Genomic DNA, 19350 nt, shown 5'->3' with positions numbered 1-19350 from the left:
ACAACAACTTACAGCTGTAGGCATTCCTTCTATTACTTCTTTGAAAGCATTAAAGGGAACATCATGGTATTTTTTTTCCCTTGTGGTTTTGTGTGTTTACCTGGGATTTTGTTATAGATTTCAGTGATACCCTTAAGAATAGTCTGTTTCCTTTATAACTAAATTTCTGTTTAGAGAAGCTGAAAATAGATTCTTAATGTATTGAGTGCTTGCTGGGACACTGTTTTACTGTAGAAGATATTTGTAATAAAGTAGGAGACTCACTGTCTCTGTTCAAAATATTTGTGTTACTGAAGGATCCAAAGATCTTTTATGAGCTAAGCCTCACAAGGTGATGTTGCTGTTTATCCTGTGGGACCACTTACGGTAAAAGAATAAGCTGAATCTACTGTTTCACACTTGTTCCTCTCTTTTTAAAGGACAGAAAGATTTGTTTTGCTTTTTATATTTTGCCCTTAACCTTGCAGCCCTGTTGATTTGTATGCTATCTTTCATAGTTTTGGCTAACCTGGGCTTTGTTAAAGACAATATTTTGTTCTGTGCTAGCATTTTAATGGGTTATTGGACAAGTTGAAGAATCCAGCATAATTGAGCATTTGAAAAGTGAGCTATATAATTCTGTAGCATTTTGTTTTCTCTAGACCAATCCTCATTCCCTTAATGTGGTTGTTTTTATTACATAGGATGAAAGCACAAGATTCATTCAGTTTCTAGGGATTTCTAGGACTTAACCTATTCCTTTTTTGAGTCCCACTCAATTTTCTTTGCTCAAGGTTTTAAAACTAACTATTGGAACTTTTTGGGGGTGTGTGTGACTCTTATGGACTCTCAGTGTTTCCTTCTAACTCCTCCTTTCCCCTTCAGACAGAGAATTCACAAAACATATGCATTTCGTGTCTTTCACTTCTGTCTATTTACTAGCTACATATTTGTGCAAAATTTATAAAAGAATAAGCATGGTTCATTCAGAGCAAGCAGAACCAGAAGACCCGGATAGGTTAGAGTGTCAGACTTATCCACTCAGGAATGTTTCTGCATAAGTGGATCTTAACTAAATTCTCATTTCATGTCATTATGTTTCAAATTGCCAGAGTTTGTAGTGAGTCTCTTTGGTACTGTTTACTGTTTCCTTTTATTCTGTCAGTTTTCTTTCCATTCATCTAATACTTTACTTCAAAACCTTGTGGAATAACCATTTCACAATTGCTGCATCTTTTCCTGCTAAAGAAGGCGTAGGAAAAAAAGCACAGAGCTTGGTTCCTGGCAACCTTGTGTTTGATTCTTAACTTCATTAATTATTTTTCTGTGATATTGGGCAGGCTTCTTCCTAAAATGTGAATAATAAACATCCCAGAAAGTTGTTTTGAGGTGAAATGAGAGAAGTACGTAGAGTGACTTGTATAATACCTGGTACAAAGCAGTTGCTCAATAAATAATGGTAGTTGCTCAGCTTTCTTCAAAGATTTCACAGAACATACCCCATCTATTCAAATTGCCATGAGTTACCAGTGAGAATAATTTGTGCATGACAAGTCCAAAGAACTGAAGCCTGGAGACGGTTAAACCACTGAACTGCAGTATAGGCACGTGTGCACTGCATTTGTTGCAGTGCTAATAATGAGCTGGTGTATTGTGGAGCCTATGATTTGTTGGAAGCAGTTACTTTTCTCTTCCGCCTTTATACTTCCTAATGCATGGCTGTTGTTAAGTTCTGTTGAGTTGGTTCTGCCTCATAGTGACCCTGTATAGGGTTTCCAAAGCTTATCTTGAAGACTTTGCTCTTTTAAGGTATTTTGTAACCTACTCTGTGGCATGCACTTTCTTATACATCATTTCAGCCTTCACAACAACCCTATGGTAGATAATTGCTCTCTTATAAATGAGCAGAGTCTCATGGTTTAGCCATCTCTGCATTCTACTTTCCCAATACTATCTGGGACGAGCGTATGAATTCTTTTGGTGATTTTGTTATTCTGATCATCACACAGATAGAGTCTCAGCCTCTTTTTGTGACTGAAATTTTAAATCAGAAGTACAATTATTAAGGAGCCATAGTAGCATAGTGGGTTACATGTTGGACTACTAGCTGCAAGGTCAGAAGTTTGAATCTACCAGTTACTCCTCAAGGGACAGATCAGGCTGTCTGCTCCTGTAAAGATTTATAACCTCGGAAACTCTATACAAGGTTGCTATGCGTCACAACCGACTCCATGGCACATCACCACCTTTATTGTTGGGGGTGATAATTCAACTGTTCCTTATATAATGCAATCTAAGTCAGGTTAGTTAGAGAAACTACAGAAATTCCTGAGACTTTAGTCTTAAGATAGACCTCTGTCCTCAGTGCTGGGGTTCATAGAAAAATGCCCTAGTATACTTTTGATGGATTGGAGCCAGTGTGAACTTGTAATGCATCTTGATAGAAGTTTACTAGTATTTAGCTAATTGAATCAACAGTAGATCCACACAGTGGAGGGATCACAACTGGGATTATAACAATGCTGCATGTTTTGTTTTCCTACTGGTGTAGTGCTGTAGGATTAGCAAAATCACCGGATTCAAATCCACTAGCCACTCCTCTGAAACCCTGTACCAGGGTATCTATGAGTCACTACTAACTTGACACAATAATGACACCATAACTTCTAGACCATTATGATCCAGAGCAACCCCTAGCCATGATCTTTCCAGTGATTAATTGTATACTGAGGTATTGAAAAAAAATCAGCAAGGAGGAGTGTATGCTGTATCGTACCTTATTGTTTCATTTACCTGTCTACTTGATTGTGTCCTGATGTTTGCATGGACAATGGCTTGGAACAGAATGTCTTATTCTCCAGAAAACCTCAAGGAATTGAGAGAGAAGGAATGCTAGGATATCTTCAGGTTAACTAGAAAATTGTCAGATTGTGGGAAGGCACCTCATGATAAACCAGCTCAATTATTTTACCTTTGAAGAACTAAGGTTGCAGACATAATTCTTAATTAGCAAAGTCATGTCTTGGCTTCTTTGCAGCATATCACTTGGCTAGTTTGTTTTAACAAGGGCAGATAACTTGCATATAAGGGATTGAGAGAAACTGACCAACATTTCTTACAATATGGTGTGATGTTCTGGTCACATATCTAACCTCTAACCAAATAAAGGTTATGCATAATGAACTTCTTTTTCAGTGCTCCCCATTATTCAGAATGTTGAATGTACCTTCATGTCCTGATGCCAGATTACTGAGACACATTTTTCATAACTCTTTTCTTTTTGTATGCCTCCCACTAATGATGTTTTCTAAATCTATTTCACTGACCACTTTAGAAGAAAATGGAGTGCATAGATTACAATGTTCTTAATTAAGAACTTCATGCCTTTTTATCAGAAAAGCTCTACTTCCCCACAAAATTAAAAGCCTACATTAAGGTTTATATAGAAATGTTAAACTCACAGTTCTGCTGCCAGAAGTAGAACTTTTCCAGCACCAATTCTGTGATTGCCACATTAAGAATGTTTTTCAAATTAATGAAAATTGGTAAAACTGCCTTATTAATTATATAAAGGAAGTAGGTAAACTGCGCTTACAAGTAGTATTGCAGTACCATATTAAGTGATTTATATAAATTGTTTCAATGTTGTAAGAAACTTTGAAGTCCATAAAGTGAGATGAATTAATATATATACTTCCTTATGAATAATTAAATATTTTGTATCTTTTGACTCTTTGACTATCAGAGCATGAAGAAACATTGCCATTCTGACGGTGATGTAAAAGGGAATCTGGTGCAAGTCTTCTGTACACTGCTGTCCCTTTTATCTCATACTTGTAGAGTCTTCTGCCTCCAAATGTTGACTGACTGTAGCAAGCCGATGCCCATATAGTTTCTTTCTTTCTTTTGTAATAGTAAGAGTTTGTAGATATATTCTGATTTAAGGATGAAATAATTTGTCTAAAAATTTTATCATTAACTCCTTTAAAAATACCTTTGTCAGAATGAGAGTAAGATATTATTTGCAAGCTCTGACCACAGAATGAAAGTACCAGAAAATACAAGACTTTTGGTTTGTCTTGTCTTTTTTCTTAACCAGACTTCCTCTACCCCTTTTCCTTCTTCTATCATCCTCACTCCTACCATCCCCTTCCTGATATCCATACTTGGTAAGATGATAGAATAACATTTATTAACTTGCCTCACTATTATATCAAAATTGAAGTCTTAAAAACAAAGCAAAATACCTTTTTTGGGGATTATGTTACTTAGCAGCCAGTCAACCTTTGTCATGTCTAACTTTTTAACAGTTCTAAATCATTCTAGTAGTTTGTTTTATTTGGTACGTGAGCTTTACACAGATACTTGTATTAAACAGTTTGCCATGAAAACATTAAAGTAAGTTGTGTATTTTGTGTCACCACAAAGACAAAATTGAGTTAAGTCTAAGACCCAGATTGCCTATGACGTGAATACCCATCTCACATTTGTTTTACGTTTATAAAGAAATTCACATTAACAGTTCCCCTGAGGCTTCCCAGTTGATGAGAAAAGAGAGGGTATTGGCATGCTATTCTGTGTTGTAATTCTCTCAGTAGTGGGAAACATTGCAAATATCTGCTGTAGAGCTCACCTGGTCACTGGTCAGAAAATAAGTGTGTAGCACTTTAGCCTTTAGATCGTCATAGCCAGTAAAAAGGACCACAATTCTTCCTCTATTAGATTTGTTTTCTGCTGGGCATTGTTCTATTTTAGTTAGTGGTATTTTATCAGTTAGAACTTACATTGAATTTGCCATGATAGAATCCTGTAATAACTCAGGAAATCAGAAAGTATCATTGATAATGTTGCTCATTTTAAAATGTTTGCTTTGTATCAGTTGGCCCATACAAACAGACTTCCCAGTTTATTACAATCATAGTCATGTTGAGAAGATTTGGTGGACTTTTTTATCATTTAAGAGAATTATTCCCCAAGCAACATTTGTACATTGTATGCATATCAATAATGAATGCCTGAAGTCTTCACAATATTTAAAAATGTATTTCCTAGTATATTAGAGGAAGTCTGTTTGCCTTTATAAATTTGGATATAGTATCTAGTGATAGCTTCTCCAAATATGTCATTAATCATGTTTGGATTTTTAATGTTGGGATTTTGGACCATTTAATGTTAAAATGTTAAAACAAGTCTAATAGCTGTAATTGGACTGTATTTTTTGCTGCATTTTTAGAAAAGATACATAAAATTTGAAATGTATTTTATCTTTGTAGTTTTATAGTTTTGGTTTAGAAAACGATGATACTTGAAGGATTTAGCTTTTCATTATTGAGGGAAACCTTTTATCTTGTTGAATGAGTCTATGTAGTTGTTAAAAATAAAAAGCAAGTATATCCCAAATTGATTATTACTTAAGAAAGTCTCAGTTTTCTTTAGGCATTCACCAGTGATGAAATCTTTTTTATAAAGAAAAATTGGTATTGGTGTTAGTCCCAGATTTCTCCTCTTCCCACCCCACCAAAGGAAAAAGTGCTATGTACCTATTTTGTGCCCTATGATATTATATATACTTAATAAGATCCCAGATTGTATGTTGCAGTGGTCATCAATTTGACTGAAACTGAATAAATCCTGTTGTACTTATGTACAGAACTACTCTAATAGTTGTTAAATGTAAAAAGTCATAGTGCATGTAAGTTTTTCTTTTAAAAAAAAAAGCAACAAAGCCAAATTATGAAATGTTCTGGGAGTCTTATTAGTTCACTCAGATGCTTCTATTCTTTTTTATTTTTATTGTTTGGTAATTTGACAGGAATCCCTTGGTCAAATTGTATCTGTCTCTCTTTATCCCATTTTACCATTAGAAAATGTTGCGATGAAAGATCCTCCGGACTTATTGGACAGGCAGAAATGCCTGAATGCCTTGGCGTCTCTTCGACATGCCAAATGGTTTCAGGTTGGCTCTTTGTATTATCTTATTGCTATTGTAACCTTGTGCAGGTTTCATGTGGATCACCTGCCACTTAGGCTTTTTTGTATAATATGTAAAATTGGGGATGTTTTTACCTCATAGGTTTGTTGTAAGAGTAAATTAGTTAATTTTAGTTAAGTGCCTGTTATAGGTTTTACCATGATTACTATTTTATTATCATATAATTCTTTTTGGCTTAATACTCTGAATTTCAAATGATGGCTTATAAATTACAAACATGGGTGAGACAGTGCCTGAAGTGGGGTTGCCATGACTACAAAAGCAATTTTAATCTTAGGCTTCCATTACTTTTTACTCTGCCTTTCTAAAAAAAATTTTAATACTTTTGATAGCTTGCTATTTTGATTTACTTCAGAATGGTCAGGCTAACTAGTATTCACTTTAAAGAACGTATCCATGATCAATGTGTTTAAAATGAAGAATATTTTTCAGCAGGGAGATTGGAATCATTTTGTTTGTTTTAGGCAAGGGCAAACGGATTAAAGTCATGTGTAATTGTCCTCCGCATTCTTCGAGATTTGTGCAACAGAGTCCCCACATGGGCACCATTAAAAGGATGGGTAAGTATATAAATATGGTTAAAAGCAAATTCTGAAGTTTTTAGAATTGTAGAAATTGCATATCATTATAAATTGGTTATATTCTGAGTAGGGTATACATTATTTACTCTGGGGGAAAATATTGGCATCTTTTTTATATGAAGCCTTTTTTTGTGTGCATATAACTTGTCTCATCATATACATATTTTAGATCCTGAGATAATTTTTATGACAATAAGATTTTATACCTTCTAGAAGTGAATATCTTCCTCCTTTTTCACCACTCTCTACTGTCCACTGAAGCCTATTTAATCGACACATTTCTCTTTCAGTGCCATTTAAAATAAAATGAACTGAAATGTTGCATAAAGCTCGTGTATCTTCTTTCCCTTTCTCTTTTGAGTGTAGACATTTAAAAATAAGTTCACATTAGTTATTATCTTATTTGGTATAGTGTGTATTGTAAACCTTAATTTGGAACCTATTTTGCCTGACTCAATAAAGACCACACTAAGGACATTATTATTGTTCTTGTTGTTGTTGTTAAATGCCATCAAGTCGGTTCCAACCCATAGCGACCCTACTTAGGGATTTCAGGGAGCAACTGGTGACCTTGAAATGCCAACCTTGCAGTTCAAACTTAACTTGCAGTCCGGCGCATTAACTCACAGAGCCACACCAGAACTCCAAGGAGAAGTGTAAATTAATCTGTAATGGTCGTTTATAAATTAATCTAATAGTGATTGCCTTGATATAGTATTATGAGTTCTTAATTTATTCAACAGTAAGTTTAAAAAAATATTACTGTAATTGGGGCAGTTTAAAATGAAGTCTTATACTTATTTTGTGATGTTTGTGGTTTGAAAGCTTCCTAAATTGAATGGGGGATAAGTGGTCTGGGTTTGTACATTGACTAGTTATTAGCTTTTTCTAACTTATGTGACTTGTTAAATCAATTCAACAACAGTAGTTTCTTTAGTGATCCTTTAGGGGTAATTGAAAATAAAGTGGTTTTTTTGTTTGTTTGTTTGTTTTTTAACAAAAATATCTTCTGAATATAGTATCTCAAAATGGTCAATTAAAAAACTCTGGCCTGGGTAAAAGTTAATTAGTAATCACCTATGGGGTAAAAGTTAAGTGGGCCCTAATACGAAATTCACTTTGACTTTTTGGCCTCACTTGTAGATAGTAATGTCAGCTCACATTTAACTGAAATCCTTTTAACACTTGGTGCATGTACTAATTTGTAATTTAATATCTTCTAGCCACTAGAGCTTATATGTGAAAAGTCTATAGGTACTTGTAATAGACCTTTGGGCGCTGGGGAGGCCTTGAGACGAGTAATGGAGTGTTTGGCATCTGGAATACTACTTCCTGGTAAGGGTTTCAAACTCTGGAGGCAGAAGAGTCAGAAAAATCTCATGTTAGTTTATCTAAATATGTGCTAAATTTGTCTTCTGTACACGAAAATGCAAAGAAGTTACTTCATAGGAAGTTTTTACCCATTAGAATGTTTTAGTATCAGAAAAGTGCTATAAAAACTCTCTTAAGTGTTATTTATGTTTCATATGTACTAACATAAAAATTACTAATAAGATACTGTGTCTGTATGAATTTACCTTACCTAGAATTCTCAATATGAAACTGAAGATGTTTGGTTAAAATGTTTGAGGTTTATTCTGATTGTAGTTTAGTGTTAAATTTTGGAATATTAAATTAGGTCATATTTTTCATCTGCATTCCTCTTAAGGATTTGGGATAATCAGTCATGCTATTCTAAATTCTCAGAGTGACTAAATTTTGTACTTAGATATGCAAGTAACTTCCAGTAAAATAAGGACATGTAAGTGCTAACATTGAAAATGAGGTTGTCCTTTTTAGTCTACTTAATTAAGTAGATTTTAAACTTAGTTCCAGTTATTATTTTCCTTTCTGCTCTTTTTTCTCTTTCTCTTTTGTGTTAACTTACTGAATTCTAAACTCAGTTCTAAATGAGACTTGTGTTTTACCTTTGCTAAAGGAGGTCCTGGTCTTCATGATCCTTGTGAGCGTGACCCAACAGATGCTCTGAGCTATATGACCATTCAGCAAAAAGAAGATATTACCCACAGTGCACAGGTATAAGATGGACTATACCATTTCGATGAGAGATTTTTTTTTTTTAATCTTTTTTTTTCCTGGAATTTTTCTATGTAAACACTTTTTTTCCTGCCTGCTGTTGAATTTTACCATCATAACATCAGCATTTAATGAATGTCTTTTTAGCTAGATGTCATGAGGGTTTTATGAATGACTATAACAATTTCAGTAAATATCATGTTTGGTTCTTTAGCATGCACTCAGACTATCAGCCTTTGGCCAGATTTATAAAGTGCTGGAGATGGACCCTCTTCCATCCAGTAAGCCTTTCCAGAAATATTCCTGGTCAGTTACTGATAAAGAAGGTGAGTATGAAATGTTTGTTTTTTTCAAATTGGGTCTGAGGTTTGGCAGTAGTGGATGGTCATGGGCTGTATCTCTTCTTAGAACTTTGGGAATTTAATAATTGCTAATCTGAGTCAAATATAAGAAAGTTTGTTGATTTTCTTATGTTTTCTGTGTCCCCATCAGTGGCATAAGTACTATTATTTATTCTTATTAGTGACAAAATTACTTCTCTATGTAGGCTAGATTCCATTACTATATAAATTTAGGGACCATATTTCAGGAACTCCTACTCTAAGGAGAAGAGAGAACTCATAAGATAAAAGGAGATACAATATTGTTGCTATCACAGTTTGATAATGTTTGTCATGCTTGCATATGTCATACATGTAAGAAAGAGAAAACACAAATCTGGAGTAAATTTTGTTGGAAAATTAAACACTATCATCCATTTAGTCTGGATGATGTTCCAACAGAAAGAACATAAATTCTGCATCAGTATGACTAGAGTTTTGATCATAGTTCCACTACTAACTAGGTTTAGGCCTTGAACAATTAGTTCCTCTACTCCAAGGAATATTACGTCCTACTTTATTTGTTGTTGAGTTAAAATGCTCAACTCAGTGCCTGGAGTATAGCAGAAACTCAAATGCAAATTTACTGCTCTATTACTATTCACTGGAGTCCTGGTGTGGCGCTGTGGGTTAATGCGCCAGACTGCAAAGCCATTTGAACTGCAAGGTCAGCGGTTCAGGCTCACCAGTCACTCTTTGGAAACCCTATACAGGGTTGCTATGGGTCAGAACCGACTCAACAGCACTTAACAACAACTACATTACTATTCACTATCATGTTGAATTCTTTCCCCCTCAAAAATATGTGTTATCTTGGCTGGATGATTCTCAGTAGTTTGGCAGTTATGTAACGATGTAATTATTCTCCAGTCTGAGGTGATCAGCCAATTACTCTTAACTCAAGTCACAGCACTAATCCAGTGTAGCAGGGGTATTTCTGTGGTGTGGTCTGAGAGGAGATACCTGACTCCTACCAAAAAAGAAGTCAGGAGTGTGTCCTTTGGACCTGGCGTCCTTGTGCTGAGAACCTGCTAGACTCAGGGGAAGACTGATGACAAGATACATGTAAATCTTCAAGAAATACTAGTCCCACAGATGTTGAAAGGAGACAAGGACTTACCTCCAGAGACTATATATAGAGAAAACCTTCTCCTAGAACCAGTGCTCTGAATTGGGACTTCTAGCCTCTTATTAAACAGTGAGAGAATACATTTCTGTTTGTTAAAGCCTTCCACATGTGGTATTTCTGTTAAAGCAGCGAGACATAACTAAGGAGATTTTGATACCAGAAGAGTGGGATGCTGCTCTAACAGATATCTGAATGTGGAAGTATTTGAAATTAGGTAATGAGTAAGGGCTGGAACACATTTATGGTACTTCAGGATAAGCACTGGACTGCTAACTGCAAGTTCGGAGTTCAAGCCCAGCAGTCACTCCTTGGAAACCATATACACAAGTTTGCTATGAGTCAGAATCAATTCAACAGACTTAACAACGTAGTGAAATGTCTTAAAAGGTCTCTTGGTGGAATTGTAGCTGTCAAAGACAAAGAACTATGTCTGTAAAAGAGGGCTCAGAAGGAAGTAAAGAGAGCTGTAACACTGAAAATGGTACAAATGAGAAGAAGCAGTACTAGAGAAATGGTGGCAGCAGAACCAGGATATTGGTGTGAAGTTGTGTGGGAGCTGACCCATGAAGTGGAGTGAGAGAACTAAGTGCCTTCATTTGGACAGAGTGTAGTGTCTGTAGGCCTTTGTCATCAGAGCTACCACAGAATGAGAGAAGCCGAGTGCCTTTGGTCCAAGAGTTACTGAAGTGGCGTGCCCATGGGTACTTATAAGTAGAGCTGAAGAGCTTTGTAACAATTATCTGAGCAGGACAGAGGTTGAGTCAGCCAAAGAGGCCAAGGAACCAAGAAGCAAAGGCTGAAGAGACAAGAAGCATTGGAAGTAGAGCTGCTTCAGTCCCATGACCTTTAGGGTTTCAAATTGTGGGGTTCACAACCTGCTAAGTTTCAAATAGTCAACTGTTCACCAAGTTTACTTCGGAGTGTGGTCTGTCATTCATGAATGTCAGTGGGATGGGGTTGGATCTGATGACCAAAGCTGTTGGGGGCCGAGCTACTATTCCCAAGGGGTTTTCTAGAGAAGAGAAAGTAGGTTGCCACTCAGGGAACTAGGAGATGGGGCTACCCAAAACCTTGAGTGCTGAGTTACCATCCCATTGGACCTGGAAGATGGAGCTGAAGCCCAGGGCTGAGGGGCCTTCACCCAGAATCCAGAGATCATGGCCAGCATCCAGTCTGGAGGGCATGGCCATTACCAACATGGTCTCAGAGAACAAGAGGCTTAACTTCTTTTTTTTTACGGTTTTTATTGTGGATTGAGTGAAAGTTTTCAGGGCATATAATCAGTTTTATATTCAACAAATCATGTACCTTGTTTCATAACATTGATTATAATCCCCTCCATGTACCATCAGTTAACAGTATTTTTCTCTATCCACTTTAGCTTTTTAAAAAACACACAAACAAAAAAACCCACTCAGGCATATATAATAAATTACATCTCCAAAGGGTACATTCTGCAAGTCTGCTCCTGGCCACCAGCTCTTAGTCCTTCTCTTCTTAGTCCATGAATCTAGAGTCTTCAGCCACTCCCCCTCTCTATGCCCCCATCTCTGGTGCTGCTGCTCTGGATAAGGTCCCGCATTGTGCTTGTGCATTCCTCTCTTGAATGTCCTAGGGTCCTCTGTTTCTGGACAGTAAGATTAACCACTCCCCCTTTTTTGTTACAAAACTTCTACCTTTACAAGTGTGACAGTCGTGATTAGTCATGATATCAGTTATTCACTATTGAATCTTACGAATCTTATCCCCATCTCCTTTCACCAGACCCATCTAGACAAGATGATAACTATCAGTGGGGGACTCTTTCTTTCCCCCAACACTCTTAAACTAAGCTCCCTCTTGAAACCTTGTAAGCCAGTCACTTCGTGCCTTTATTGCCCCCTCATTTTAGATAGCCAATGTCTTAAGTTGCCCATTTCCTATCTACCCTGTGTACAGAGTGGATAGCATTGAAACTTGATTTGAAGGCTCTTTCCCTCTCTGTTGGTATTTAGAGTAACTACTGCTCTGAGTATAGATCAGGTTCATCATGAAGATGTATATTCTGTCACTGTAGCTGTTCCAGTCTGCTTGTCCTTTCTAGTGGGAATGTCTCACCTCACAAGGTTGTGGATGGGACTCAGGATTCCACCTAAGGTCCTATACTCTGTAAAAGCTTTGCATGAGCATGCCTATTTCACTGGGCAAGTTGTAGAACCCCTTTTAAGTATTCCAATCAGTTATTGGCTGAAGGCGGGCTTACAGGTTTTCTCTAATCATGTTTTCCAACATTCCTTTCTATCCCACTCAAGTGTCTATTTTACAATAGTAGGCAAGGGAAACTAATATTCATAAGGCAGTGAAGGATTTTAGTATTATTTACCCTCTTCAAGCTATACCTAGATCCCTGTATCCCAGAGCCCTGTTGTTCCAAGGTTGAGTATGTATCACTATTTACCTCTGTCCCACTAGGCCATGCAAACCTGTCTCAGTGTTCCTCTATCTATCTTGTTCTTCTGCCTCCTCCCGCTTCTTGTATTGCCCTCCCCAACACCCAAAATAAACTCCCTACCCCACCCCAACCCCATAGTAGTTACTTTATATTCCATTAGTTCTTGCCTCCATTTAAGATAGTCTATTTTATCCAGTAATCTACCTGACCTTCCCATCACCTGGATCTCTGTTCTTCTGTGTTTACCTTTTTTCACATTGTAATTGTTTTGATCATAGACTGAACTCCCAGATCCTCTGTTCTTATAATTTTATTCTGTTCTTGACTCTTTCATTTGTCGACATATCCAAGGAATGCTGAGTCTACAGATGTTGAAAGAAGACAAGGACCTTAGAGAAAGCCTTCTAGGGTCAGTAATCTGAATTTGACTTCTAGCCTCCTAAAATTTAGGAGAATAAATTTCTCTTTGTTAAAGCCAAACACTTGTAGTACTTCCTGTCATTACTAGGTAACTAAGTTCCCTTTACCACCACCATTCCAAATTAATCTCTTTAATTAAAAAGAAAAAAAATTATTTCATGTTATACTGCAATGTGGAATGCTTAACACCAAATATTCTTCAACTGGGACTAAAACCATCTCCTCAATCTCTTGACTTAGACAACAGAATTCTAGTTGATCTAAAGAGTTTTCAGGAAGTCTATAGAGCTAAACCTGTTTGCATAATAATATTAAGACATTCCACCACCACCCTGCCCCTTTTCTACTTTATTTCATGAGTATTATAGTATAATATTTCAGACCCTACATGTGAGGTGTGATGGCAGCATGCTTCTGATACTTAATAGGATAGTTTCTTGTGTATTAAACCAGTAAAAATGGTTTCAGTTTCTAACATGCTAAATATTGTTGGTTTACTGACAAAACAAAAGCTTTTTGTGGGCCTTAAGGACTTCCAAGAGTCTAAAGTAATCCTGTTGTAGTGCTGAGGGTTAATGCGCCAGACTCCAAAGCCATTTGAACTGCAGGGCTGGCTGTTCAAGCTCACCAGTTGCTCCTTAGAAACCCTGTACAGGGCCGCTATGGGTTGGAACCGACTTGACCAGCATTTAACAACAAAAACAACAGCAAAGTAATCCTGAGATTTGAAATTCAAGAATCACTGCCTTACACTGTAACTCCCTTAGGGGCAAGGAGTCCTTCAACCTCATAATTATAAACATTCCAATGCTCAGTAATGGGAAAAAGATGAGGCTTTCTGCTCCCTATGAAGATTTAAAAACTTGGAAGCCCTATATAGAGTTGCTATGGGTAGGAACCAACTTGACAATGCTCAATAAATATTTCAGGGGAAAGTAGGCTCATACAGTGGCAAAGAATTAATGAAAGGTATTCACAAATCTATAGTATGTCATTTATTATCTATAGATTGAACAATTGAGTAAAATATTCAAATATATACTATATACTATGATAATTGTAAGAAAATTTTATTTCAGTGTCTGAATCATAGTAGTTTTTTTTCCCTTCCTCCATTGTTGTTTGTAATCACTGTCAAATAGGTTCCTCATAGCGACCCTGTGTAGGGTTTTCAAGACTATTAATCTTTACAGGAACAGATATCCTCATTTTTCTCCCACATAGCAGCTGGTGGGTTTGAACTGCTGGCCTTGTAATTAGAAGACCAGTCTTAGCCTGTAGAGCCAGGGCTTCATTGGAAGAAACTGTCATTTAGTGCTTTCAAGTTGGTTCTGACTCACAGTGGCCTTGTGTAGGATTTCTGAGGAGTTGCTGGTGGGTTTGACTCATCAGTTTTGGAGTTGGAAGTCCAGTGCTTATCCTACAGCAACATAAAAGAACTCCCAATTAATAAACAGTAAAAGCATATTTAGAGTCCTGGTATGGTACTATATATATATGCACTGAACTGGTAACTGCATGATTGGAGGTTCAAACCTAGCAGTCGCTCTTCAGAAACCTTGTTCAGAGTCACTATGAGTTGGTACTGACTTGATAGCACTTAACAGCAACTGAAACATACTTGCTGTAATGTAACTGGTTGTGTTTTTTTTTTTTTTTCTAATAAACTTTAAAGTTCTTCAAAAGTTTGGGAATAACTGGCCTGCCAATGTATGGCATAAAATATAGCTGGACTGCCAGTGTTCCTGTTCTTGCTCTACCAGTTACTAGCTGCATATTTTGAGGAAGGCACTTAACTAATTTAATTTGTACCTTGGCTATAATGTGATGTAACCCAGATCATTGTTTCTAGACTCACTGCTCATACCATCATATTTTTTTATTTTTACAACCTTGCTTCCTGACATTTTTTTTTAAACTTTAGTAAAATTTCTCATTTCTCATGCTTATCTTTCCAGTAATTCTTGGTCATCTCAATATACATGCAGTTGATATTTTTCAAAATCCTGCCCTCTTAGATCCTTGGCCTCTTCTCCCACAAATATTTTGTGTTTCACCTTACCTCAGTTACCCATTCCATGGTCATTCTCTAAGCCGTGTCTTCACCAATAACTCTACCAGCCCTTTCCAAAGATGATACTTTCCAACCAGCTTGTGTCATTACTCTGTCTAGTATTCTAGTGTCTTTAGTACTGCAGTTCTTTAACTTCATGACTGTACCAGCTTGTCATCCTCATCCTTCATTTCTCATTCCTCATATTTCTTATAGCCTCACTTTTGTTTTTACCCTGCTTATATTCTTTGGCCTAGTATTAATGAGTCCTGGTGTGGTGCTGTAGGGTAAGCACTGGATTGCTAACCGCAAGATTGGCGATTCAAACCTACCAGTCACTCCTTAGAAACCCTATACAAGGTCTCTATGGTATGGAACCAATTGGATGACATTTAACAAGAACATCAGTAATAATCACTCCTTAATGTATTTTCACTTCTTGGATCTTTTATTCATAATAAAATTCTAACTCTGGTGAAATCCAGTTCTCATCCTACTTTGCCTATACCAAACTGATCATGGTTGAAGGGGAAAAAAAAAAGTCGACTCTTCATCATCTATATCAACAATGTGAACCTTCAGATAACTACATAGGTTGCCCAGCAGTCTCCTATAAAAGTTCCAGATAGCTTTTGTATATAGATCTTCTCCAGTTATCCTAGATAGCTATTGTATATAGATCTTCTCTTATGTCTTACTTCTTCTTTTACTGTGGCACTGTCATGTAATGACATTGTTTATTTGGAAATTATAAAAAATGAAATGGAATGCACAAAAATTGATATTCTAGGCATTAGTAAGCTGAAATGGACTTCTGTTGGCCATTTTCAATTTGACAATCACATAGTTTACTATGGTGGGAATGACAAATTGGAAAAGAATGGTATCATATTCATCATCAGAAAGAACATTTCAAGATCTTGCTAGAAGAATAATGTTGTCTATGATAGGAGATTATCCATACACTATTACTCAAATTTATCACCCAAAACTAAAGCCGGTGATGATGAAATTGAAGAATTCTGCAAATGTCTTCAGCCTGAAATTCACCAAACATGAAATGAAAATGTATTGATAATGACTGGCAATTGGAACTTAAAGGTTGGAAACAAAGAGGAAGGATCAGTAGTTTGAAAATATGGCCTTGGTGATAGGAATGATGCTGGAAATTGCATGGAAGAATTTTGTAAGACCAATGACTTGTTTATTAAAACAACATAAAAGGTGATTATACACATGGACCTCACCAGATGGCATATTCAGAAATCAAATTGAATACATTTGTGGACAGAGTTGGTGGAAAAGGTCCTTATTATCAGCCAAAACAAGGCCAGGTGCAGATTGTGGAACAGACCACCAGTTGGAAGAAATAAAGTAAAAGAGCTGAACAGAAAATTTCAACGTTCAGCTCTAGAAGATACAGTTAAGTATTACAATGAAATAGCAAAGATTTGGAGTTAGGAAACCACAAGGTCAGAGCATGCTCACTATTTCACTAGCTGAAAGCACTGAAGAAAAAATTCAAACCTTGATTTGAAATATTGAAAGATTTCATGGGCAAAATATTGAATGATACAGAAAGTATCAAAAGAAGATGGAAGGAAAACACAGAGTCACTGTACTAAAAAGAAATAGTCGATGTTAAACCATTTACAGAGATAGCATATGGTCAAGACCCAGGGGTACTGAAGGAAGAAATCCAAGGTGCACTAAAGGCACTGGTAGAAAACAAGGCTTTGGGAATTGATGGAATACATATAAAAAATATTTCAACAAACTGATGCAGCACTGGAGGTACTCACTCATCTATGCCAAGAAATTTGGACAACAGCTGCCTGGCTAACTGATTGGAAAAGATCCACAATTGTGCCCATTCCAAAGAGAGATGACCTAATGGAATGCAGAAATCATTGGAAAATACCATTACTACTACCTGCAATCAAAATTTTGCTGAAGATAGTTAAAAACAACATAACACGACTGCAGTAGTATATTGACAGGGAACTGCCAGAGACTTGAGCCAAATTTAGATGAGGATGTGTGGAATAAGGGTATCATTGGTGATGTCATATGGGTCTTGGCCTAAAGCAGAGTATTAGAAAGATGTTTGCCTGTGCTTTATTGACTGTGTAAAGGCTTTCAATTATGTAGATCATGACAAGCTATGGACAACGTTGTCAAGAATGAGTGTTCCCGAACACTTAAATTGTGCTCATAACTGTCCATAGACCAAGAGGCAGTTGTTTGAAAGGGAATACTAAATGGTTTAAAATCAGGAAAGGTGTGTGCCAGGGTTGTATTTTTTCACCGTATTTATTCAGTCTGTATGCTGAGCAAATAATCCGAGAAACTGGATTATATGAAGAAAAGTGTGACATTAGGATTAGAGGAGAACACTCATTAACCATGTGCAATAATTTAAATTATCACAAGACTTCATTTAGCTTGAATTCACCATCAACACTGATGGAAGCAGCAATCAAGAAATCAAATGACATATTATTGCATTCGGTAGATCTGCTGTATAAGTGTTCAAAAGCAAAGGGATTCGCCTGACCCAACCATAGTATTTTCAATAGCTTCATATATACATATGAAAGTCGGACAGTGAGTAAGCATAACCATAGAAGAAGTGCTGCATTTGAGTTAATAGTGTTGGAGAGGAATATTAAAAGTACCATGGGATGGTAGGACAAACAAATCCTCATCCTGGTAGAAATACAGCCAGAATGCTCCTTAGAAATGAATATGGTAAGACTTGGTCTCTCATAGATTGAACATAATGTCAGAAGAAGAAGCTCTCATGCTAGGTAAAGTGGAGGGTGTGTGGAAAAGAGGAAGACCCCCAAGGAGATGGATTGGCACAGTGGCAGCAGCAATGGACTCAAGCTTAACAATGATTGTGAAGATGACGCAGGACCATGCAGAGTTTTGTTCTGTTGTAACCAACTCAGTGGCACCTAACAACAACAAAGGTATATTTTATCAGGGGAGAACTTCCAAATATTCTCTACACTCTACTAACGTAGCTGCATGTACTTACACATTTTGCTTTCTTTTTCTTAACTGCAATCTGAAGACCAACCTTGCTAACTTAAAATGCTACATCACTTCCCTTCTTGCTTGTAAATGCTATCTTCTCTCACCAGAATCAGTGTTTTCTTGATCATTTTCAACAGCATAAAAACCTACTATAATATCTCCCATCATAAAAACACAATCAAAGTGACGTCCTCCCATGATTATACTGCTACCAGCAGTGGAGCCCTGTTTCTGTCCTCTTTTTGTATACCACTATGTCTGGTAAGAGTGACCTATACTTGTCCTATCTTTACTTCCTTTTCTAACCTGTTCTCATCATTCTGTTGAAGTGCCTCACTGATTACCAGTCAGTGTTTAGTTGTTAGTCTCCATCTTTGTCATCTTTTCAGCAGCATTTGACATTTTCTCCTACATTTGTTTTATATTGTATATAAAAATACTTTAAAAATAATTATTTAAAATATGTATAATCACCCCCCTGGTTATAAACAGAACTTTATCAGCCTCTCAGAAGCCATGCACATTTATCCCTTCCCATTACCTCCTTGCCCTAATAAGCTACCATTTTCTATTTTTATAATTTTTTTTCCACCTAAACAATTTAAAATTGGTCCTCCTTATCTGCTGGTTCCACATTCATGTATTCAATCAACCTTGAATCAAAAATATTTGGTGTGGGGGTAGCAATTAAGTGATGAAATCAATTCTTCAAAGGTTCAGAAGTGTTATTTACAGATAAGAAATTTAGAGATAATTTAAAGTGTATAGGACTATGTATGTGGGTTATATGCAAATACTATGCCATTTTATATGTTGTTCATATTGCTGTTGTTAAGTGCCTTGGAGTTGGTTCTGTTTCCAAGGAGTGGCTGGTGAATTTGAATCTCTGACCTTGTAGTTATATGGGACGTGTTGGATGAAGATTTATTGGGGGGGATGGGGGATGGTGTCCTGGAACCAAGGTACTACTGTAATTGGATTTTGTGTGGAACTTTATAGAAATCGAATTGCATTGAACTGAACTGTTTTGTGACAGTTTCCTTTCTGTCCAGCATTATTTGGGATTTATTCGTATTGCTACATATAGGTATTGTTTATTTTAATAGCTGTATTGTATCTATCATGGATATGCTGCAATTTAGCTTTCCTGTTTTTGAAGAACATATACAATTTTGTACAGCTTGTGACAATGCTGCTATGAGCATTCTTACAACTCGTAAGAGGGACACATTGCAGAAATTGCTTTAAGTCAGTCTGTCACCTAGTA

General features: G+C 36.6%; 1 protein-coding gene across 1 annotated transcript in view; it reads left to right on the top strand.

Annotated features, from left to right (window-relative positions):
• The window catches only part of STRBP (spermatid perinuclear RNA binding protein), an 88516-nt gene that overhangs the window by 36346 nt on the left and 32820 nt on the right, over positions 1-19350 (top strand). The window contains exons 5-9 of the mRNA XM_006834743.1: positions 5844-5935; positions 6436-6531; positions 7776-7887; positions 8531-8628; positions 8843-8954. Coding sequence (XP_006834806.1) covers positions 5844-5935; positions 6436-6531; positions 7776-7887; positions 8531-8628; positions 8843-8954 — 510 coding nt within the window. The remainder of the gene's footprint in view (positions 1-5843; positions 5936-6435; positions 6532-7775; positions 7888-8530; positions 8629-8842; positions 8955-19350) is intronic.

The sequence above is a fragment of the Chrysochloris asiatica genome, unplaced genomic scaffold, assembly GCF_000296735.1.
Source record: "Chrysochloris asiatica unplaced genomic scaffold, ChrAsi1.0 scaffold00014, whole genome shotgun sequence".
Lineage (NCBI taxonomy): Eukaryota > Metazoa > Chordata > Mammalia > Afrosoricida > Chrysochloridae > Chrysochloris > Chrysochloris asiatica.
The sequence above is the reverse complement of the archived record's forward strand: the minus strand, read 5'-3'. Positions and strand labels throughout refer to the sequence as shown.